At 29.0% G+C, this 25939-nt stretch overlaps 2 protein-coding genes and 1 long non-coding RNA gene across 5 annotated transcripts in view; 1 reads left to right on the plus strand and 2 right to left on the minus strand.

Moving 5' to 3' along the window:
* On the minus strand, positions 1-12228 carry LOC105840060 (sodium/potassium/calcium exchanger 3). The gene is made up of 6 exons (XM_012686796.3): positions 12100-12228; positions 9530-9990; positions 5134-5377; positions 2002-2169; positions 1574-1879; positions 1-1483 (listed from the first exon to the last, which is right to left on the minus strand). Exons 1-6 carry the CDS (start codon positions 12197-12199, stop codon positions 1164-1166), a joined length of 1599 nt encoding a protein of 532 aa, XP_012542250.1. The 5' UTR covers positions 12200-12228; the 3' UTR covers positions 1-1163.
* LOC118644760 lies at positions 5290-8025 on the plus strand. Its single transcript, XR_004962527.1, has 4 exons — positions 5290-5329; positions 5920-5976; positions 7424-7563; positions 7650-8025. It is a non-coding gene; the product is annotated as an uncharacterized LOC118644760 (long non-coding RNA).
* The window catches only part of LOC105840059 (prolyl 3-hydroxylase 2), a 20443-nt gene continuing 5427 nt past the window's right edge, over positions 10924-25939 (minus strand). For all 3 annotated transcript variants that reach the window (XM_012686793.3, XM_028189754.2, XM_036284093.1), the window contains 9 exons: positions 25262-25387; positions 24042-24178; positions 23605-23760; positions 22025-22276; positions 17697-17789; positions 17420-17570; positions 14753-15164; positions 14016-14105; positions 10924-12419 (listed from right to left, as the gene is read on the minus strand). In XM_012686793.3, coding sequence (XP_012542247.1) covers positions 12407-12419; positions 14016-14105; positions 14753-15164; positions 17420-17570; positions 17697-17789; positions 22025-22276; positions 23605-23760; positions 24042-24178; positions 25262-25387 — 1430 coding nt within the window. In that variant the 3' untranslated portion in view covers positions 10924-12406. The remainder of the gene's footprint in view (positions 12420-14015; positions 14106-14752; positions 15165-17419; positions 17571-17696; positions 17790-22024; positions 22277-23604; positions 23761-24041; positions 24179-25261; positions 25388-25939) is intronic.

The raw sequence follows: 25939 nt of genomic DNA on the forward strand, positions 1-25939 counted from the left end.
CTTAATAATTTGATGGAAATTGCAATCTATTTAGCACTAATACTTTGAAGCGTTCAAATGATTAATTAGATGGTTAATTATATTTAAGTTGGGCTTATATATGTAAAATAAATTGGGCCAAAATTACAGGATATATCATTGCCCAATTTATTATATTTAATAAATAAATAAAAACAACAATTTTAATATATATCAATTATTTATTATATTTTATGCATTATGTATTATACATATAATCGTATCGTTTAATCAATCAAAATAGATATCAGTATTTGTAATACAGAAATGGTATTTTTTTAAAATCTTACAAAATATATTACAAGTCTGATATCGGTTATTTACAATTAATATTCTATTTAAAACTTTTGTTTTTCTTTACGATCTATTTAAAAGCCAAACATAGAAGACAACAAACTCAATAAAATAATAGATTTTATAAATAATGTATTAGCTAATGACTTCAGTCTATCAGACATGGAAAACGGTATGTTACTTTAAAATATTTAAGTCTAATACAATTAATATATTAAAATAATTAAAATATAAGAATTGAGAAAAAAAGCTATAACTAGGCAAACCTAAATATAACCGTTTTGGAGCAAACATCTAATTCAAACTAGGTCCTATACGGGCTGTAACCGGGCAAACCTAACTATAAGTGTCTTGGAAAAAGTTGTAAATTTAAACCAGGCCCAATTCAGACAAGCCTAAGTTCAAATATCCTAAATAGGCCCTGAATAGGTTTCAGTCCAAAAAGCCTTTATTTTGGATGCCTAAGTAACGCCCGTATGGGGCCACTATTAAATAGGGCATGCCTAGATGAATTTCCACACGGATAGTAGTTTGATATCAAAAGATTTTTCACTTTTTCGTAGAAACAGAATGTAAATAAAACAAAAAAAAAACGGAAAAAATATTTGGATGATAGCACTTCGCAATTCTGCAAAAATTGTAGGTAATATTTATAAATAATAACAATGAAGAAAAAAGTATTTCCGTTTGAAGTAGTTTAATATCTGTAGGAACTGTTCTATTATTGCGTTGGTCTTTTGAGTACATCCTTAAAAGTTAACGAGAGCAAATTTTGTTTAAGCCTATCTACCTTATGTTAAAAAATCAGACATTAAATAAATAGTAGTAACCATCGTATAAAATCGCAAAATTTAAGGAGGACACATAGGTAAGTTCACCGGAAAGAAAACGTTTAATTCGAATAATAATGCAAAAATTAAGAATATCGTGTATAATATCAGACAAATAATTCCTACTTTTTTGTTCAAGTGATACTTGTAGAGTACAATGACTGCATAAAAAATGATTACGCATACAATGATTGAGAGAACGCTAAAACGTAAGGCACCTGAGACAATCGAAATGTCCTTCTGATCCATAAGGATTTTAATCATCCATGGCAGACCAAGGCAAAGCAGAATATCGAGCGTATTCGCACCTAATGTATTGCTCATAGCCATGTCTCCATTACCTGCGGTAAAATCGATTTGAGTCGCACTATCAAAAAAATTGCGTTTTTGATAATTTTTTAATTAAATGTTTTGTTATTCGGGCAGCTTACCTTGTCTTGAAAGTATCACAATCGAGACAAGTTCCGGCATATTGCCACCAGCGGCTTGGAACGTGATACCCATCACGGAATCCGGAATCCCGATAGTGTTGCCAATGACAGTTGTCATCCATGACGTCAAGTAAGATGATACTGCGATCCATATGACGCACATAATGAATGTTAACAGATACCAGTTTTTCCATCGTTTATATCTGCTGTCTGGTATGGTAATGAACAATATTAATTTTAATGGCCAAACAAAGCAGAACCAGATTTTGGCTAGTTTACCGCCAGTCGGCCATACAAATGGAGTATCTAAAAAAGAATGTCCATAAGATGTAATAAATTACCAACCAATTTGCTTATCGTAATATAATATAACAATAAGTCTAATAATTCGAGTTACATAAAATAAAAATTATAAATGCGTATTGTACCGGGTTCCACATAATCTTCTATTTTTTCTATGTGATTCTGCGCTTCTACGGCATTATCATTAGAAGGCTTTCGGCTCGCTATGCTTTTTCTGTATTCCATCTTAAGTTCACCATGGAAATATGGCTTATAAAGACCATCGGGCATTGATTCTCCATTGCTTTTAGGAGCTGTCGGATAACAAAATGTAAAATTCATACACTGATGATCTATGTATCTTTTTTAGAATCTCAGATAAACATATGTGGTCAAATTATTTATTTATAACAACAACCTAGCATAAGAAATAGAAATAAAAGTACAGCATCTCAGGTCTGGCCCTCAAAATTCAAGTTTTCCAAGCAAAATAATTGTTTAAATAATGTTTTAATTAATTATATCACCGGAACTTTTTAGAAAACTATTGTACGCGTCCGAAACTATATAAGAACTGCGTTAAAATAAATAGAACTGTCGATATTTGAACAGCATCTCACGTCTAGCCCTCAAAATTCAAGTTTTCCGGGCAAAATAATTGTTTAAAAAATGTTTCAATTAATTATATCACCGGAACTTTTTAGAAAACTATTGTACGCGTCCAGAACTATATGAAAACTGCGTTAAAATAAATAGAACTGTTGATATTTGATTAGCATTTTACGTCTAGCCCTCAAAATTCAAGTTTTTCGGGCAAAATAATTGTTTAAAAAATGTTTTAATTAATTATATCACCGGAACTTTTTAGAAAACTATTGTACGCGTCCGAAACTATATAAGAACTGCGTTAAAATAAATAGAACTGTCGATATTTGAACAGCATCTCACGTCTAGCCCTCAAAATTCAAGTTTTCCGGGCAAAATAATTGTTTAAAAAATGTTTTAATTAATTATATCATCGGAACTCTTTAGAAAATTATTGTACGCGTCCGGAACTATAGGAAAACTGCGTTAAAATAAATAAATCTGTCGATATTCGATTAGCATTTCACGTCTAGCCTTCAAAATTCAAGTTTTTTGGGCATAATAATTGTTTAAAAAATGTTTTAATTAATTATATTACCAGAACTCTCTAGAAACTTATTGTACGCGTCCGGATTTAGCAATCAAAATTCAAAGTTTTTGGGCAAAATAATTGTTTATAAAATGTTTTAATCAATTATTTCACTTGAATTTTATAAAAAAATGTACGTGTCCGGAGCTATATGAGAACTGCATTAAAATAAATAGAATTGTCGATATTTGAACAGCATCTCACCTTTAGCTTCCAAAAGTCAAGTTTTTCGGGCATAATAAATGTTTAATAAATGTTTTAATTAATTATACCACCGGAACTCTTTAGAAAATTATTATGCGCGTCCGTATCTATATGGGAACTGCGTTAAAAGAAATAGAACTGTCGATATTCGACCAGCATCTCATGTCTAGACCTATAAATATAAGTTTTCCGTCAAGATAGTTGTTGAAAAATACTTTCTAAATTTTTTAAATTATATAATTTTGTCTGAGATGCCAGTTACATCAAATCCACGTGCGCAGACGTACTCGCATATACACGTGTATTTTGTAACAAAAAATTTTTTTTTATTAATTTAATCATCAGAACTATTGACAGAACGTCTCTAAACTATAGAACTTTATAGGTTTAGTCTTCTCTGTGGTCGTATATTCAAAATACGGTGACATGCTATTATGTGATTTTGGAAGTTAGCATCTCATTTATAAAAATTTAATTAAAATAGGTAATTCAACGGAACTATTGTTGAAACCTATCAAGAACTGTAGAACTATGCTGGATGCAAGTAATTCTGCAGTATTTTTATGAAATGCTAAACTTTGAGATGCTAACTTCACACACGTGCCGATTGGTTCTCTCGTTGCGCTTACTTCGTGTTGCTAGAGTAATTATTGCGATTAAATTTTGACAGCTGTCAAATTTGTATAAATGGTTATCTATACCGGAAAAGACCGGGAATGACGGGAAGAGACGGGGAGAGACCGGGAGAGACCGGGAGAGACGGGAAGAGACGGGGAGAGACGGGGAGGGACCGGGAGAGACGGGGAAAGACGGGGAGAGACCGGGAGAGATCGGGAGAGACCGGGAGAGGCGGAGAGAGAGAGAGAGAGTGAGAAGGGGGGGAGAGAAGTGCGTGCATCCGTGCGTGTGTACACCGTGAAGTATTTTACTCAAACAAAAGATTTTCGAAAGTTAGTTTTCTGTATTGATTTTTGCAAAAGATGTTGATCTCATTTTATATAGAAAGGTACACATATAATGTCAAAGTACTTAATAATTTAATAACAATTGTAATTCTGTTTTTTAAACTATATCGTCAATCTCTAATACTAATTAAAGAAAAAAAACCCAAGAAGAAGAAGAAGAGCTGACAACATTTCGTTACATTTCAGTGTCAATATCATATTACTTTAAAGAAGATTTATGTATGTTTTGTATATTGTATTTCTTTTTTCCTTTTTTTATGTGTATAATATTTTTAAAGAAGAAAGAAAATTAGATAATAAATTAATGTATGTAAGTATGCTTTCTTTCTCTCTCTCTCTCTCTCTCTCTCTCTCTCTCTCTCTCTATTTCTTTTTCCTTTCTTTTTGTATAAAATTATTTATTTATATAATTATTATTGCAATTATTATATTTTTAAAAAGTAAAAAACTAAATAGCGCGCGCATAGCGCGCGCCTGTGTTGTTTTAGTATATCAAAATTTTGCATGCAGCGATATATTCAGTCTGAAAAAAGTCTTATGAGTTTTTTTAATACATTTGTATTCAACATTTCAACATTACAACATTACAAAAGTATTCAATACAAAACGTTTTCAAATATGTCGTAATGTTATGTACAACATAAATATAAACAAATTTTAATTATGGTTTGAAAATAATGTTATCAAAATATTTCAGCAATGTTTCATATAAAAATCATATGTCAAATAATTTTTTCTAAAACATTTATATAATTACTTTAAAAGTTTTGATAAAAAGAATATTAATAACACATACAATCAATTACAATACACTTATTTACGAGTATTTATATGAAGTGTTAATACTCTCTTTTAGAAGATTGACAGAAAAGTGTACACATAGAAATTATACACAAAATACATAAAAGAGATATTTTTGAGAATTCAATACTTACTTTCTTCTTCAGTAAGGTTGGTACTGCGAGTTTTACAAGTATACAGATGTGCAAACTTATTATACCAACGCACAATACACTTGCTACAAAATAATATTATTAAATAACCGATGAATAGCACCATAAGGATGATTGCTTCATATAACTTGATTATTCCGTCCCACATTACGATCACCAAAACAACGACGGATATTAGGTAAATTACACAATCTCGAGTTAATATTCGCCATTCTAATGGTATTGCCTGTTAAAAAACATAAAAAATTTAATTAAATTTTAATTGAACAAACAATTATTCTGCATATCGTTGAGAAAGGTTGAATACTGGTATGGATGTTTTAAAATGACCTCATTATAATTATCGGAAAATAAATATTGCGCTTATATTAATACTGTTAAAAACATGTATTTCTTTAATTGAAATAATAAAAACTAAAAATAGTTTATACATTTATAAATTTTTTCTATATAATAAATCATAAAATCTACTTCAAAAATTTTATGTAATTACACTATATGTTGCATTTTGCGGAATAGCATAAAATATTGCATAATCGATAAAAAATGTTTCACATCTAAGTGAAGAATTATGGAAATCCTTATTTATATTAACTTGCAAATATTTGTATAAATACTTTATATTAAAAAAAACAAAAGAAAAATATAACTTATTGTGTCAATTTGGAGGCCCAATTTTACAAATATTTAATTTTGGTTATGTTATTAACCCTAGAATGTATTACCAGGGTAGTTTTGTTGCCCAACATATTTTATCTTTTAATTTAGCAGATAAAGTGATCGACTCAAAACACCAACCATAATTCAATTAAGGGGCATCAGAACGTAAGTAGAAAAAAGCAGTTAAAGTGTAGAAAAATTAGTAGTACAAAAATATAAGCAGTAGAAAGAAGTTGAATTAGTAATAGAGTTTCTCGCTCTTCTTCTCCATAGAACCTCGAGCATCTCTCTCTCTCTCTCTCTCTCTCTCTCTCTCTCTCTCTCTCTCTCTCTCTCTCTCTCTCAAAATCATCCACCAACCCCTCGACTATTTTCTATACTATAGTTTGTCGTTTACCATTATAACTATAGAATTAAAATAAAAAATTCCTTCTGTTTCCCTTTCTCTGCCCATCATACACTTATTGTATAATATCTGTATAATTATTTACATATTCACTATGTGCCTTAAATTCGATTATCCCACTGCCGTTATTACAAATTTGTAACGTCTAAATTGTATTTTTATTTAAAAAATGTTATTAAAATAAATATTTTGTTAGTTTTAAAGAAAATTCCACAATTTATTTCAATTTTTAACGACCTACCTGAGTTAAAGCAATTCGATTTGCTGACTTGAAATTTGGACCTACGAGCGCACGACTCGAAAACAGAGTTATAACAAGCTTATCGGCACGTTAACCCGTATTTTCCAGTCATAAAAAGTGCGTTCGACCAGAGGCACCTACCCTTTTCCCATTTGTGTGCCTACGAGAGTTATAAGATTTGTTACGTTCTTCCCTGTCTTAGATCTGCTCTTTAAAATATCCTCCCAACTTAAAAATTTAATTTCATAAGGACGTAACAAATACATATGGGTAATTTTTTCTTTATCCTTTATCTTTATACCTAGCTTTTTATAAAAAAAGCAATGCAAAAATGATGTTTTTAAATAGTTTTGTATTTTCAGTACTATTATTTTTTATACCAAACCAAAATTTTACAAAAAAATCTAGTATAAACATATAAACATATTATATATATTATATGTATGTCTTTATCAAAAATTTTTTCCGGGTATGTTTTGCCGACAGAGGTTGTTGCATATATATGGAAATATACTAGCAAACCAATAACAGAAAATGTTTCCCCACTTACAATTGCAGAAATTAACATTTGCAATTGCAGAAAATATATGAATTAATAGGCACAAACATAATTATAAAATATTTGGTATTAGCATTTTTATTACATAACGGTTACATTTTCCAATAATTAATCATTAATTAATCTTTAAAAATTTGCAGTATTTATGATAAAAATGTTTTAATTAAGAAATCAATGGATAAGATAAAGTAATCTATAATCTATGATAAGTAAAAACAAAAGACAAAATTTTAACCAATTATATAACATATGTCATGTATTGTAATGAATGATAGCAGACATTACAAAAAACAATAATTGCTAAATAATCGAGATCATTATTATAGATAAGCGGCAAGATAAGTAACGCATATCAATTCACGTCATATATTGATAAATGATATAAATAATGTTATGAAAATGTTAGTTTCACAGAAGCAGTTCGCACCAAGAGACTCCTGATGAAAAAGCTCACTTGAAAAGTGTCATCAATAAGTGACACGTACATATTTTTCAGATTATGGTGTTTAGGATTTCAGATTACGACTATGGCGGATATTAATATTAGTAATTTTTTTTAATATTTGTATACTAATTACTTTTAAAATTCGTTTAACATACATTAATTATGTGTAATAATTTATACTTTTTAGGTATATAAATATGTAGGAAAGATGATGGGAATATGACACATTTTAAAAAACAGTTCAATATTTTCAATGAAAAATGTTTCAAATGTAATAAAATAAAAGATAAAATTAAAGTTGAACATGTTATCTATTAGCATGCGACTGATTTAATACAATTTTTATTGTATAATACATAAAAATATTGGATTTGGAAAAACGTTTATTTGCGCCTTATTATCCAGCACTCGTGTAATGCAGCGCACCGTGATTTCGACATTAAAAGATTATTAGGATCGATACTATTTTCTGATTATATTCAATTGAATTTGTAATTTATATTGAGTTGTATTGATTTATATTGATTTACATTGAATTGTAGTTGAAAAAATAAAAAAAAATTTTGTTTAATTATTATTATTGGATAATGCATAAAGCACAACAAAAATCAATAAAAGTTATACAATTTTTTAAAAATTAGCAAAATAGAGTTTTAAGTTAGAGATAAATAAAGTTATGTAATGTTTAAATAGTTTATATTTTTTATTCAATAATGCCTATAAAAATATAGTAGATTTAGATATTACACACATATATTAGTGTATGCACATAGCGTTTACGCATTACCCGAGTGCACTTTATTGACAAAATTATTAATTATTGTAATTAAACAAACTACTATAAATATGATCAAATATACGATTTGAAACATTAAGAATTCAGCTTTCCAATAACAGCTTAATATCATAAAATAATTTTAAAAAAACAAAGTTATATGGATTTATTTGAGGTGTAAATCTTATAAGAAAAGTATGTCAAATTATTTTTAATCAATAAAAATTTAAACAAAAAATTGAGTATTCTGAAATTTTGTATATATCTTAATTGAATATAACTGAATCAAATAACATTAATGTTCGACTAATAATATTGATATTATAAGTGCCGAACAATGTATACTGTTACAATAAATATAATATGCGCCACGTTAATTACACGCTGCGTCACATTGCTCCGGTCTTCCCTAATCGTATAAATAATAAAAAAATTCTCGCAGAATAGATACAGCAAAAAGTGAAAAATTTCACAAAATTATATGATTAATCTCTAAGATTTAATCTGAGGAAGTTTTATTTTACATCTTTTTCTAAATATGACATTTTTATTTCAATAATTTTCTATTTAGATATTTTCTTTAAATTATATATGATGTGTATTATTTAAAATAGATTATTTAAAATAAAAATATCAAATATAAAACACATATTTTGTATTTTGCATTTAAAACATACTTTTTTCAAAAACTATTTTTATTTAACATTTTTATTTAAGAAAATGCTGGAGACAGTCTGTTTTACTGATTAAGCAATAACTTTTGTAACAAGATTTTGTATGTACTTTTAAATTTTTAATGTAACTTTTTAAATTTTACTTAAGTAAGGCACTAATCAAAATATTAAGATGTTTTCTATATGATTACTCGAAAAAGTCAGGTATTTTTATAAATTTTTCATTAAAATTACACTGTTTAACTAGAATTGTTGAATATAATGTAAAAAAAATAATTAATGTAAATTATAATGTAAAATTCTTTATATCTATGTCTCTTGATTACTACAATTTTAAGATTAAATTCTAAGAGAAAATTTTCTCTGTGTAGAAAATACAATAGAAATTTGGAAAATAATTTAATAATTCTGATCAGAATCCATTTCCAACAATCCCATATTGCATATACTAAACGTATTAAATCATTTTGTCTCAAACACCTTAAAAAAGTGACTAATAAGTAGAATACACTAGCTATTTACGTGCGTGTATTGCATCAAAGTCAAGATTTCCACGGTTTCATCATCACTCCATATCTAATCCTTATTTGAGAACTTAACTCGAGCATTATTACTTACGTGCATTGCCGATAACGCGCCGCACGCAGGTGTCGCAAAGGTGTTGAAGACCGCGCCACCCATTACCGTACCGACACCGAGATCGGATTCGGTCAGGAAAGTGCCGACGACGTTAACAAACAGCTCGGGGAAGCAACTCGCCGTAGCAAGAAAAGTTGCCCCGGCAACGTCTGTGCTGATATTCAGCCGCGTGCATATGATATCGAGCGCAGGTAACAGGTAATCGTTGCAGACGAAAGCTGTCAGGACAAAGCAATAGAAACCGAAGAGTATGTGGAGTATTATTATACCCTGACGATGCTGCTCATATGTGAACACTTCTGGAAATTCCTTAATTGAACGCTCAGAACAGTTCTCTTCATTCTTTTCTTCCATGGGTAAGATCCAATCATGAATGTCGTTCGAGACGAGATCATCTCCTGAAGATTCTTTGAGGATCGAAGTCGCAAACAGATTTCCATCTAATCGAATAAGTAAAACGTCTTTTTAAAGAAAAAAAGTGTAGTTAATTGTATTAAGCAAACTAACGTTTATGAAAAATTAAGATTTTACTGTATCTCTCTAAAAATTTTTTCTTATATATATAAATTGCTTGGACTGTGTACTTAAAAATTGTAGTTTTAACACAATTCATGCTGATAAGCAAAATTATAATGTTACATGTTTCTAAAATGTTTTCTTATTTTAAATTTAAATTTCTAAAGAAATACTTCTCAAATAGTTTATTAGATTTTATCAACTTTCTTCGAAAATTGTAGAATGAGTAAAATCTTAATTGCGAGAGATCTTAAAATGCATATTTTAGAATTAACATATAAACAATTTTAGAAAAACTAATTTTTCAATGTAGAATTCGAAAAGTATTTCAAGTTATATAAAAAATTTGAAAAATTTTCTAAAAAATTATAAAATTATATATAAAATATAAGAAAGTCAAAAATATAAAATTTCTATAATAATTTTAAAAAATTATATTAAATATTCTTAAATATGTCACAAGGATAGGACATTATTTGTATAGGGCAAACGGGGGCAACGCAGCGCAACGGGTAACGCGGCGCACCTTTATTGTAACAATATGCATTGTCAGACGCTTCCAATATTAATGTTATTTGATGCACCTGTATTTAACTAAGATATATACAAAAATTCAGAAAAATTTTTGTTTAAATTTTTATCGATTAAAAATGATTTGACATACACTTTTCTTATAAGATTTACACCTAATAGATACGATGTTTAACTGTAATTTTATCTTTTATTTTACCCTTTACATTTGAAACATTTTTTATTAAAAATATTCAACTTTTCTTTATGTGCGCCATATTCCCACCATCTCCCCTACGCATTATAATATAAATTTCTATTACAAAGGATATAAAACGATGTGGTCGTAATGTTTATATTTTTATTTATATATTATTTTTAATACGCAAATATTTCTCTATATTTCAAACGTTACAAAACATTTTATTTCTCTTCTCTATCTATAACTGTACAAAACATATTTTCAAGTTAATGAAGTTTCTTAAATTTACTTGTAGATATTCCTTTTGGCACTAACATTCCGCTTTGCAGGTATCCATTTCCTGTGATAATACATACATGTATAATCTTTGTAATTATCTTTGACTGAGAATATCTTAATAGCGCATGGCTCAAGTACAGTAAATAAAATCAATACTAATATACGGTACAAAATGTATCTTTAAAGATCTATCTTTGATAAGATTATAGACATTTACATTTACACAAATCCATAAAAACTGTATTAGCGTTCTACATGTGTCACGATTAAGGCGCAATCAAATTAGGTGTCAAAAAGTAAAATTCTTCATAGTGGAATATATAACAACTACCAGTGCAACTTCTGAATAATTCTAACAAATATTCCTTTTCCGCATTCCATTTTTCCGTAAAAAAAAGAAAGATTTAATTATAATACTCTAACCATAGTCAAAGTTACCCATTACCTTAATGAGATAATTTTAATTAAACGTAATATAATTAATAAAATAATGTGATTATAACAAAATGTTTATAATTATTAAAACGTCTTGTTATTATTACATTTACTCATAGCAATTAAATATTTTGAACAATATTATCACTAAATTATGTATCTCACAAGCTTACTTAAGATTTTTTTCAATATGTGTGAATATTTCCTTAGAGTAAAAGCGACGTAAAAGTTACCACTAATTATGACTCATAATAATAACTTGTCGCATCTGTTTTTTTTTCGCACTTCAATTTTTACATTTATTTTTACTGAGTACAATAAAAATATGAACAAACAAACTCATTTACACTTTTCACTTCCTCAAAAATTACATGACAAAATTCGTAGTATATATTTTCTTCTTCTTTTTTCCATTATTTTTCTTTCTCTACTTTGCGTCCCAATATGCAAAATAACAACCAATATATCATATTGACAAGTGGCCCAAATGTCAAAAGAACAAATCTCTTAAATCACCAAGAACATTTTTTGGCACTTGCTCCCGACTGCGCAAGTTTAATGATAAACGACAGTATCGTGACAATCGATAATCCGTTAGTAAACTCACCGTTACTTAGTCGCGCGTATCCTAGATCCGCGACACTATCTACGGTGAGCACAAACATAAGAGCAACGACGAGTATCGCCGATACGATACCGATACTCATCCTCGTGTAAATTGCGCGTAAATATCGCGCGGATTCGAGTCAAACTGCGCTCCCACGCGTATCCGTTAAAGCTAAATTTTTGTGCAGCGCGCAGCCGCCCGGACAAAATACAGTAAACTGCCATCTGAACCTCGGTAACGACATTTATGATAAATTCCACCGATCAGGAGTCCCTCCTTCCTCACTCCGGTTGTCCCGTCGAGAGCTTTATCTTTCTTGGCTGTCGAGTGAAGCAAAATTAGATAAAGACACATATGAAAGTTCGTGCGTTTTTTGATTGTTACAAGATATATCAATGTCTCTTGATCTCGTGAACTACTAATATATTCATAGGCAAAAAGAAATACTTAACGAGTTTTTAACTAACAATTTTTCTTTACAATTTTATACTGTTACTTTAAGATCATGATAATGATAAATGATAGCTTGCCGTATCCATACGGTAGTTCAAACATTGATGACTAACATCATTAATATGATAAATTGAATTCTTTATCTTTCGAACCAACAAATTGAACTCGATATCATTCTATATCGTCATTGTTTGATTTTGATCTATACTCAGTTCTCTCTAACTTTATTTCTAACTAAATATTAAAACATTTAGAAGATCTAATTTATCCATGTGATTTTCCAAGTACTCTTGATGAAAAATATTTTCATAATATCTTATAATATTTTATATTAAAAAAATTTTTTTATTTATACAAAGAAATTTTTTATAAATCTTAAAAGAGTATATGCGTTTCAAACGTACGCAGAAATTGTTAGATTCATCTTTTTTTCATTCAATTTCACTTGCTAAATTTAAAATTGTAACAAAAGTAATTATAACCAAAATTATAATCTTATAGCAAATTTAATTAACCCCTTGACTGTTAATGACGGGATATCGCGTCATAATAAAAAATGCCTCAAACTGCTTTATGACGGGATATCATCCGAATTTTCTTATGTTGATTCAAGTGACTTCTGTTCAATGTTTGCTGACTGGAATTGGTATTTTTATGTTTTTGGGGTTGCTAAATACGATTCTCAAGTGGAATTGGTAAAATTGTCTCAAGAGAATTCAATTTGACGGATGAAACATACAATTAATTTTCTACATTTCTTTTCATACATCAGCAAATTTATGCGTCATTGTAATATGCAAAACATTAGTTTTTGGTAATATAGCAGATTGAAAATTTATGAGATATTCTTTTATGTATGGGCATCCCTGAGGCACAGCGTCACGCTTGCGATCGGCGGCTCATCAAACTCTATTAAACTTGAATCCGCTATATTGGATTTTTGAATAAAAATTTCGAAATTCCGTCTCCATTTTCATATGGATCCATCCATATAAATCCATTTAAATCCATTTATGTAAATCCATTTTTTTCTTTTTTCTCTATTCTTCTCTTTTTTGTTTTTTTCTTCGATAAGATCTCACAAACAAAATGATTAACCAAGCCGGTATTCCGTACACGGTTACCGATAGTTATTAGTTCGGTAATTGTCGTTGCGCATATATTTTTATATATCAAAACAAATGCGCAATGACACTTATCAAACCGATAACTATCGGTAACCCTGTACGGAATAGCAGTCCTGAAAAAGAATATGCGCTATTCTCTAGACTTTTAGCCATCAAGCTATAAATCACATTCATCTGTATTAAATGATAAATCGATCACTTCATTAATTTATTTGCATTTGCCATATTCCACCTTTCTTCTCTTTTTCTCGCTTCAACATTTAAATGTATGTCTAATTTAAATAAAAATTTAGTAAAATAAAGCTTGTATTTTATATAAGTTACTATTAATATTACCGTTTCCTGCTGTTTTCTCTTACAAATTTCTTCAATATGTGTCTCAATGTCTCATCTTCTTTGAAATATTGAATCAGTATATCTTCGTACCTAAAACAGAAATGTTAAACTTTACTTGATCAATAAAAAATTTACAAATAGAATTTATGAAGAAATATATTAAACTTCTTTAATCTATTAGCCTTTAATCCCAGTATATAATTATTATATATTACTGTAGCTATTCTTTATCTTTGTTTTTTAATTATAACTTGTATTTCATATATCAAGTATAACTTTATTTCATCATATAATATTTTGTGATTTATGGAAATATGATTTTTTCTAGTTGAAGTTTTATAAAGCTTTTTTCAAAAGTTTTTTTATTTACTATTGTATAATATAATCTTTATAATTAAAGATTTCTCGAACATTTTTGTTAAAAACATATATTAATTGTATTTTTTCATGTAATTTGTACATTTTTTGAAACTTTATTTACAAAATTAAACGTCAATTCTTTTGTTTTTTATACATAATGTCTTAAGAAATCTTAGGATTGTTAGCAAAATAAGAAAAATATTCCGAATTTTTTGGGTCTTGTTCAATTACTTTTTAGGAAAATTCCTTGACTATAAATTGAAAGATGCTGAACAAAAATATACTAAATTTTTATTAATCACAAAGGAAAATATTGATCGTGTACTATACATTCTTAACATATATTATAATGTATATAAACTTTGTTTTCACATTACCTCAGTGGTATTTGGGTCTTGCGTTGCACAGTACCCAAAATGTGGACTCTCTGCAATATAATATCTGCTACCATTCTCTCGTACTCCAGATATTTTTTGTCCTGAGTGAACCACAACGCTATCGCACATCTCCTGCCGCTACGTACACCCTGAACACCGTGAAGATTCTCACCACCGGCGGAAAAAGCCACCATACGTCCACACCGGGGCCGAACAATCCCCTGGACGCGACGTGTCTTCCAATCTTCAACGAAGAAGAACTCGCCGCCGTCAAAATCATCATTGAGATACAGAATCGCCGAATAGTCTCGCCATGTATATGCTGGATCTTTTCGTAAGCAGGATTCTTCTTTTATCATGCAGTTATCGGCGTGAATTTCGTGACTAAGATAAGTTCGATTTACTGACGTATCTAAAAACAAAGGTTAAATTAATTTTTTTTAAAACATGAGCAAATACTCATATATCCTTTTCGCATCATCGTTGCCTTGAGGCAACACATACTTCAAATCAAACTAGAATTTATTTTTCGTCTGACAAATTTTGTCTCTCATAACTATAGACGGGATTTTTATCTTACATTTCGTTATAGTGATAAAATTGTGTAAATTTGTGTCGTCTTTCTTAACCTATGGCCAATCGTCCCACATATAAATACAATCTATTAGTATTGTGTTATAAAAGTAGATTAATACAAAATATGATTGTATATTATTATGATAAAATATATAAAGGTGCTATTATTGAAAATACAGTTGACTCTGAAAATAATCCTCTGAAAAAAATCGTTTTTGCAGACAGATTTATTTCATATTTGTCGTCAATTTGCCGTCATTTCTCCAGACAGATTTGCTTTGGGTTTGTCGTTAATTTGTTGTAAATTCCGCACACAGATCTGCTGAATATTTGGTGCAAATCTGTTATATTGGTTTACAATTGACAAACATGCTGTCAATTTAATTGTTGCTTCCATCTACTGTCTTATTTTTAATGGCAAATCTGCTGTAGTATTACAATTAATTTTGTGTTAGAATATGATCAAGTTTTGGTTGCAATTGGAGCGCACTCGAGACCTTGGATTTAGCAACCTCACTCCGCAGAAAATTGTTTCCCAATAGTTAGCAATTTGGCAGCAAATAGTTAGCTGGGTTATCATTATATGTATACAATGTCATTAATTGCTTTTAGATCCAAATCCATTCAATCAAAAATGTTATATTAATTTATAACTTTATAATATTTAGTTATATTTACATATATATTTATAATTATAAAATATTATTGTAAGTATTATTATATAATTGTATAAATATGAGAATATAATAAAATTATAAATTATAAATATTATAAGAGATTATAAATTATTATAATTTTATTTTTGATTGAATGTATTTAATGCCTCGTCTACATTGAATCGTTAGTCGTTGGTCGTAAAAAATCTAACCAGCCATAGTTGATCTTGGAGAAGATTAAGCGATCTTGGAGAAGATTAAACATGATTGGTTAAATTTCTTATGACCAACTAACGACTAACGACTCATTGTAGACGAGGCTTAAGAGCAATTAACGACATCGTACATTTATAAGTAGCATACATAGTAGTAAACCTATACATACACAGAAATTACTTTCACACGGCAATGATAATCCTGTCTAGTAACAACCGTAGTTATAACAACTATACTGATATTACATATTCGTTTGCACGACAGGATTTATTTCATTCCCACTCTTCTTACCGATGTAACAACATCTTAGCAATGTTGCCAATTTAAAGCAAGAAAACTTAAGAAAAAGAGTGATATAAAGTAACATAAAAAATATAATATAAATAAAAATAAAAATTTTAAATCAAGTAAAAGTAAAAAAGATTAATACAATAAATACTTGTGTTGTTATATATTCTACAAATAGAAAATGTATTTTGATGCAAATTTTTGATTAGTTTAAGTTGGCAATACGAATGTTATAACATAGCGTTTACGCGTCTTCTCAAAGCTGGAGTTATAAGGCTACTCCTCTTCGCCAATAGGAGTAGCGTTACTACACCTGATGTTATAACATCGGCAAACAACCCTGTTTATGTCAGACATCTAATACCAGTAGTTATAACTGCGGTTGATACTAGATTGGATTATCGTTGCTGTGTAAACGTAGTCATACATATAGACACACGATTAATCGTTCTCAGTTTAATTGAAACCGTTCAGTCGAAGATACTTTACTTACATAGATTACTTCCAAATACTATTTACATAAGACAAGATATAGAAACTGTTATAGAATATCAAATATGTTATATTTACAAAGCTCTATATATCTTTCATACTTACAGTAGAATGCTACATATCTCATTGTAATATAGTATTATGATTCATACAGCACAACATCTTTCAGAAAGCTTTCCGAAAGATGTGTGCTGTGTGGAGAACCATTTTCACAGAATAGACTCATTAAACATATTTCTTTATTACAATAATTTTGTAATTACTACAATATTACATGCTGTGTAGGACATTGTAAGCAAATTAGTCCAATAGCAAAATATGATCGATTGTTTATACGTTTAATATCGTACAAAGTGTTATGATCGTACCAAGTGTTATGATGCGAGCGTGCCACTGAAAGCGTCGTCAGAAGCATGAAGATGGGTCAGATGAAAATTACCGAGTAAAGCCGTTCGACAGACCAAATGGCTATAGGTGAAATACAACGGTTGATTAAGATCAAAATATTTTTCCACGTGATCACGAGCTGCTTCCGTGCGTTGGAGGAATAATTTCAGTAATTCCGGCTTTGTCATACCGAAGTAGACCATCTACAATTTTATATTTTTCTTTAGACAAGTTGACAATAAATTATTAGCAAAGTATAATTTTATTTTTTTCAAACAATAAATGCAGAAGGATAATGAAGAACGTTTTTGGATACAGGCAATCCTTACCAAAGCCATCCTGCCAATGGTCACGCCTTCAAAACGCTCATAAGGTGAATGCGGATTTTTATTTTCTTCATAGCCGTCTCCTTCTACAGCAATCTAGAATTTACATGTTATTTATATAATATAAACATAAGCCAATTTTTATTTTAAAAATGATTAAAATTTTATTGAAACTCTGACAAACATTCAAAATTTGTATATAATTTTTCAAGATTTCTAAGGAAATTTTAATTTTTTCAGATTTTTTAATACAAATTGAATCATATTTAAAAAATACTAAAAACATTTTAAATCTATATATAATGCGAAAATTGTGTGAACATTATCGCCTTCCCTCCTCGAGTGCAATATTCTTTGTTTCCTAATAGACTTCCGAATTTTTGTATTAATTCCGTATTTTTTTACCACACCAGCACTTTTTTAGGATCACGACACCCTAGAAAGTGCGAATCGCGACTATGTATTTCCCCCTCAGTGGCATTAGATGAGATACGAAACCCGCCTATCGATTAGCGGCATTAATCAATAATGCGCTTCGTGATCGAAGATTGAAATGAATCAATCGGACGTGTTGCGACGTCTAAATTCTGCAGGAAAATGCAAAGACTCACAACTATTAATGTATTACATCGTGAATAAAGTTGCAGTATTGGCATCGCTCTCATCACTCTCTGATTCTACAAAAAGCTGTATTCCTATAAGCGCATAATATTATTTAATATTTTAAGTATATTCTTAGAATATTAAATGTACACTTAATATTCTAAAAATATACTTAAAATATTACTTAATATTAAATATTACGCGGTTATAGGGAACGTTCGTGTAAAGGACCTACAATAGTTGCAAACGCCTTGTTGCGAGTTGCAGAGTGGCAACTTGTGACTAGCAAGTTGTAAATCATTGCAACGCCTAATCTACATTTAGATTTTCAAAAGGGTTGCAAATCGTCAGTCTAATCATCTAATAAAGACTAGAACATTCATCATTAAAGGTTTTCGGCAACATTTTCGGCAAAAAATCTTTCTCCATCCGATAACCACTCGACTTGTCCGACAAAACGTTTAACAAATAAAATGTCGGCTTTATTTGTAGAAAGTTATACCCCAAAATTTGTTTGTGTCAAAATTATGTGCTAATAATTGTTCTATGATATCACGAAATAGAAAGAAACACTTAAGGCTTTTACAGAAGACATTAATAAGGCTTTCAATATATGGAATTATTTTACAACAAGTTGTGATGTTACAAAAATCAAATAAAGTGAATAGGAGATAGTGGATGATGAGATCGATTTGTGATAAAAATACGGCTGTGTGAGAAGTGCCCGTTTGCACCCAAATGCAATATCTCGTGCAAGACCTTATTACAGAATCTTAATTTTATCGATAAAAGCTCACTCAAACTAGATTAACATCATATCGCAATAAAATAGTATCGTTATGACCGCAAAAAGGGAAAAATAACAAAAGTGGATGATTATCTGGTTTATCTCTAAGCGAGAGATAAACCAGAGAATCTAAGAAGGCGAACTATAGAATGGCAATTTTTAATATTCCGCCCGCCTTCATTAATGACCATTAAAAAATTTATTAGTGTGTTTTGATCGATTAGAAGCGGGCAGATCTTTGTGATTGGTCGTTTTAATGTAGTCATTTGGGTTTGAACAGTAACCATGCGGATAAAACCATCTTCCCCTTGATGTATTTGAATTATACACTCCAACGATCACTTCGAAGAAGGGTATCGTTTGTCAATCACAAGAGATCCAATAGACAAAGAAGGTAGCGCTTTGTTCTACTTGTATATGGTTGTAGTAACGCTGTAAATACTACTTAGACCATTTAGTCCAAAAGCTATCAAGCTTTTGTCGAATTAGTTGCCACCTATTAAGGCAAAAAGACTTTATTTATTCACATAAGTAATTATTAATTGTAACTTACTTGTGACGCATATGTGGTATACGAAACTGCATGTCTTCCTAGTATTCTCCATTTAATTTTTAATGATTTTTCTTGGGCATCAGACTCACTCTCACTCGGCAAATTTTCCTTTAATTGCGCTAATATGCGACTAAATACGGTTCTTAATAACTTCCATTTTTTTGTATTTCTATTTCTGAAATAAATGATAAAATAAAGATTATAATTGACTTAAATTTTAATTGATATTAACCAACGATTAACTGCCAAAATTTAACTGCTATATTTAACTATTATTGACTATTTTAATCACTTAAACATCGATTAAATTTAATCAGAATTACTATCCGAGATACTAAAAGTTACTTTTACGCATCTTAGCATCAAGCAACAATGAAAATAAAATAAATAATAATAATTACTTGGTGTTAAGACAGTCAAAATAATGAGGTAATGTATATGCCATATAATGGTATAGGTATTAAAAGAAAATACCTGTTTTGTTAAGTAAATTAGCGATCATTTTTCAAACATTATCTTTTTTCTTCATTCCCAAAAACTTTCGGTTTTATTAATTAGGAATTCATTTGCCTTTACCAACGTGATAAGTGATCATATTTCTGCCTTATTCTATCCTTCTCCAACATCTTTAAATTAACATGATTAATTTTCGTATGTATCTTTTATACTCATTTTTGTGAAGAAACTATGAAATGCGAATCAAATGTTTAAAAAATACCAAAAAATTACACACATTATACACAAAATCATCTGCGCCTTCGTAGTTTCACTGTCATATTCTTCCTGAACTCGACATTTCATTGGCTAACATGATGCATTGCCAGTTGTTGTTATCAAAAAATTAAAAGTTGGGCAACTCTCCTATAGCAACCACAACTGCTATTTGCAACCGGAAATATAATAATTTGTAACTAGTAGTTGTCATCATTTGCGACTGGCAATGAAGCGTCTGCAACTTATTGTAGAAGGACCTTAACATACACGTTCCAGTCGTAAAGGACATGCAATGATTCATTACGTGATACGCATTTGCCACTGGGATTCGTTAGCGCGTTGCGTCAAAATTTTTGCTCGTGTGATCGAGATCTCCACTCATGTTATCAAGATTTCCGATCCAATTGTGTGGCGATACATTTCGACACAGCTATTGAGGGAATTTTCCAGCAATGTACACAGGCGATACCGTGTAACACAGTATACGTTTAAGTACTTTTTCAGCTGAAATGCTGTGTGGAATTATGTCAACTTGTGTCATAGTTGGAAACAGTTGAAAAGTACTCTCAGTAACTGTGTTTAAATGTGTCGTGTCGTATCGAAAACACATACGACATTACAGGGAGCGTCTCAAATGCGCACCAATGTAAAATGGACACCACCAAGTAAATTGCTGAGTTAGTTAGGGTGAATTTACAATAAATTTATAGAATTTAATTGGTGGTATCTGTTTTACACTGCTCACATCTGGAACTAACTCGTATTACACTGACTGTGTTTCAAAATTGCTGTTAGTACTAAAAATCTATAATGTTTCAAAATTGCTGTCAGTATTACTAAAAATCTATAATGTACGTAACAGAAACTATAGATTTTCAGTACTGACAGTAACTTTGAAACACAGCCACTGTGTCAACTGTGTCACTTGCCAAAAAGCATCTCAAGATATTCGTCAGTGTCGGCTATTATTGTATGGCTGTTCACTTCTTAGATTTCCAAGATACATGCATGGACATCGTGTTTACTCATCTGCATAGCAGACAATTTGAGTATACACGCATTAAGTACGTAAGCGCCGATGTCTATTTCTATTTCGTATCTCATCTAATGTTCTTGGATGTATGCATTTCTTCGTGCAGTTTATTGTATTTGTGAACCACGAACCACGATAATGTACAAGATTTAAAACAAATTGTTATCAATGAATTTAAAACAAGTGTTTCACCTACGATTCGAATGGCTGAAATCACGATTCTTTCAGCGCATCATTCAAAGCGTGAACCACCCCCACAATCCCCGTATACACAACCAAAATATTTTCCATATTTTTTTCAAATTAACATAGTGACTAAAATAAGAATATTTGGATTAATGTAAAATAATTTTGAGATATAAAAGCAGAGCTAGTAAACTTCCTGTATACAAGGGGACAGAAATGCCTAGGCATATACTGTATTAGTTCGAAATGTCTTTCTCTTTCGAATGTGAAAGCATGTGGAAAGAGAAAGATACACTCTAAACTAGTGTAAAGATCCTCTAAGAAAAGATTGCTACTGGCCTACGTTTTTTCACTTACTATTAATTTATTAATGCGAAAGAATTAAAAAAAAAAAAATGTCTCGTAATCGTAATTTTAATGTTCGAATTTGAACAGAAATAAACCAATTCCAATACCTGGGCAAGTCGTATGAGCAAATTGCAATCAGTGGAATTGAGAAGACCATCAAATGCGTAACGATTTCTTCTGCCAAGCTCATTTTCTCCTGCTATTAATCGCACGTCGTCTTTGACTCCCAACCGTTTTATGATATAATCTTTTTGTATTTCAGTCTCCTTATCGCGCAACACCGACAGATTATTTATAAATCGCGTTCGGATAGATGGTGAGTGACCTGGCGGTGGATGAAAGATTAATCTCGAGGAGTCCTAAAGAAATAAAAAATTATACATATATACACATATATGTATATGTAAACATGTTGTTATTTGAATGTTTTATTCTTATTATATATTTTTTTTTTCATAAACCAAGAACCAAGAACACGCCTATTAAATAATAAAGAAAATTTTAAAAAATTACTCACTAATACAACTTATCTATAATAATATAATTTTTTTAAGTACTAGATCAGCACTGAAAAATAACTAACGCTTTTCGGTATTGTTTCAGTACAGTTATGATACGACTATTCAGTATCGATTTTAGGTACAAAACCAGTACTAATAACACAACTATTTTAATATTGGTGTATTAAACCAGTATAAAAATGATATTCGTTTTTCTTTTTTTTTTTACCGATCCAGATTATGCCCTTATTCCGTACTAGCAAAACGTATATACTCGTACATGGATATTGATTATCTTTTTCTTTTTGTAAATCTTTTCCTTGCGCCTGCATTCTTACATAAATATAAACACAAAGTAAATAGGGTTGCATTTCAACAGGCGCTCAAATCGAACTAATAAATGTTACGTACATTATCATTTTAATTTCAAATTGTATTAATTATTTTTATGTTATCAAATTGAAACAATAATAAAGTATAATTTATTTTTAAATAGTTTATTTTCAGATATAAATATATAACACGTAGTAAAAATATTTTAATATTAAATGCAATGGAAATGTACTTGGAGTTCAATTACTTCTAGTTGAGAGGTTTAAACACGATATGTGACATTCAGGTTAATTTCTGCGTCATCCTTCAAACAGAAATAAAAAATGATAGTTTACAATAAAAGATTGTCTATTCTTTTCGACCTGTATAGAAAAATTAAACAAATAAAATTAAATGAATAAATGGTCCCAAATACTGGCAAAAACTTTTATTTAAATTCTTCAATTTGTTAATTTTTCTATATAAATTTTAGAATTATTTAAAATTTGTATATAATTTTATAAAATTGTAAAAAATCCACAGATTTTTTATAATACAAAATTTTTAAATATTTTTCAAAAGTACTGAAAAAAATCTATATCTTTTCTTGAAGTCTTTATATATGATTTTTAAGATATTCAAAGATTTCTAAGATTTCTTATAATTTTATAATTTTCAAAAGAAACTTATTAAAAAATTTGTTTAAATAAGTTTAAAGTATCTTTTAAAGAAATTTTCATAAATTTAAAATATAAAAAGTCCTGAAAAAAATATTGTAAAATGTTATGAAAATCTTTTTCCAGGGAAAGGTAGACATTATTTGTAAATAAATTATCAGGCATTTTTTCTTTGTAAATTTATATTTCGTTCTTTACCTTTTCTAATTCCTTTTCATTGATCTTAATGTTTCTTGTTTTTTTTGTGAAATCTGGTGACGTTTTAAATCTAGCATCAATCGCTGCAAATTCCTCCGATATATAATACAGCAACATCAGTTCATATTCTTGCCGTTTCACGTAAGAAAGCACTTCCTAAAAATAATCCTTTTTAAATTTATGTCAATTAACACATTTTACAAATTCTTTCTATCTTATTACTCATTTAAATAATTGTTAATTATTTAAGTGCTGAAAATTTACCATCTTTCTTTTGGAACTTTGAAATAAATAAAACATAAAAATAATATCGCGAATCTTTACAATACATTACGTGAAAATCTAATACATAATATTTCCTTTAAAATGTTTAAAATATTAAATTTATTCTAGATATTTTAGAAGTCTGTATTTTTAATAATTACATTTTTACATACCATTTTTGGCATAAAATACTCTTCTTTCACCTTAGGTTGAGAACTATAATAGTCTTTATTATGAAGCATCGTCTCATCGGCGGGTAAAAATAATAAGTAACTCGCAACTGCTGCACAAGCTGCTTTTAAATTACCCACTATGCATAAATAAAAATAATTAGTATTTACATACATCACCGTTTACAAATTCAATACGCTTAATATTTTCTTGCATCTCATAAAAAGGTCACCTTGGTAAAAAAAGTAAAGTTTTCAAAAATGCATTTTAAAAAGAAAAAGAAATTTTGAATAGGATATGTAATATATCCTATATAAACTCGCTAGGAGAATGGAAACGAATCATTAACGCGTAGTGTACAAAGTACCACAAGGGACATAAAAGACGTGACAATTTTAGAAATAATGTTGAATTAACATCGAAATTGCTGCAATTTAGAAATTACCTGAATTAATTTAACGACAACGAGTGATTCAAGAAACTGTTTAATGATGAGATATTTGCTGCTGTTAACAAATGAAGCACATTGCTACACACGATCCGAGGTCGTTATAAATCATGATTAATTCATTTGCATTTTATCTCGGTATACCAGTTATTCCTAATTAAATTATGCGAACATAAATGAGATTTTTCTTCAACAATGTAAAAAGTTTTTATTTCAAAATCTCATTAATATTTGAACAACCTAATATATATAGTTATTATATAGAATAAGTTAATAATTATTATCACCTTGAATATCTTCGAAACTATGAGAGTAAAAAAAGAATTATGTACGATTTACATAAAAATTTGTATTTTATTTGTCATAATAATATTGCTATATAATATAAAATTATATAAAATTATATAAAATCTTAGCTTTTGTATGGAATATTTCTTTTAAAAATATACATTTTTCAAAATATTAAGGGATTGCGACATTACTAATTATCACCTTTTATATCCTTGCATAATTCATAATCAGAAGCTGGTTACAGAAAATTTCTGTAACTTGAAATTCTTTATCGAGAATACATAAACTACAATATGCCAAAATCAAGTAAATTAACTAAAAACTTTTTTTCATATAAACCGTGCGTTGTCCTTAAATTTTCTTTTGTAAATTTATCTTGACAGTAGCTAACGACAGTTTATAATTATTTTCTTATTTGATTATTATGAAAAGTAATATTTTGCTCAGTCGGGTAAATAAAATTATGTTATAAAAAATACTCACATTTATAATAAGCGAACTGCAAGTAATTAAAATGACTTCTGAATAAATCACTTTGAAAGTTGCCATTTATGTTGTTCAATGCAAGCGAACATCCACGTTTGCACTTCAGACAAAACGTAAAATGATCTAAAAAACATCAAATAATAAATAAATCAATAATAAACAAAAAACAAATGATAAATAAAAATAAATAATAAACATATAATAATTTCTTGAGCAATTGCTTTGAAATTTCTTCCGAAAAGTATTGAAAATGCAAACCATCGTATTATCTAAAAATTTGAAAATGTAACAGAAAGAATAGTTTACTACAATTATTTTATAATAAAAAGTTTTGTTTGATTCATTAAAAATATATATTTTATAAATTTGTATATTACATGTAAAAATATATTACCTTGTTAAGACTTATATTAAGTTTAAGGAAAAGAAATTGAATTTTAGATCTGTATATAAAGATCGGTACAAAGCAATGAACTAGGATTTACAATTTAGCAAAAATTACAAAAAAACTCTTTAAATTTAAGTGCTGTTTAAAAACTGTTTAGAAATAATTATAGTTCTACCCGTTTCATTACTACTACCCTATTACTACTGCTATTACTATCCCTCAGTTGATTAAATTAATTAAAATTATATTAATTATATACAGAAATATCTGAATTTATTTATTTTATT

The sequence above is a fragment of the Monomorium pharaonis genome, chromosome 3 (assembly GCF_013373865.1).
Source record: "Monomorium pharaonis isolate MP-MQ-018 chromosome 3, ASM1337386v2, whole genome shotgun sequence".
Taxonomy (NCBI): Eukaryota; Metazoa; Arthropoda; class Insecta; order Hymenoptera; family Formicidae; genus Monomorium; species Monomorium pharaonis.

What these genes read in the sequence shown, in the direction of transcription:
- LOC105840060 (XM_012686796.3), bottom strand. Translation starts at nt 12,199, where the DNA reads ATGAGTATCGGTATCGTATCGGCGATACTCGTCGTTGCTCTTATGTTT. An exon ending in GCGCGTTATCGGCAATGCAC is followed by an intron (nt 5,378 to 9,529) that starts GTAAGTAATAAT and finishes GTTTTTTAACAG; the next exon opens with GCAATACCATTAGAATGGCG. An exon ending in AGAAGATTATGTGGAACCCG is followed by an intron (nt 1,880 to 2,001) that starts GTACAATACGCA and finishes ATTCTTTTTTAG; the next exon opens with ATACTCCATTTGTATGGCCG.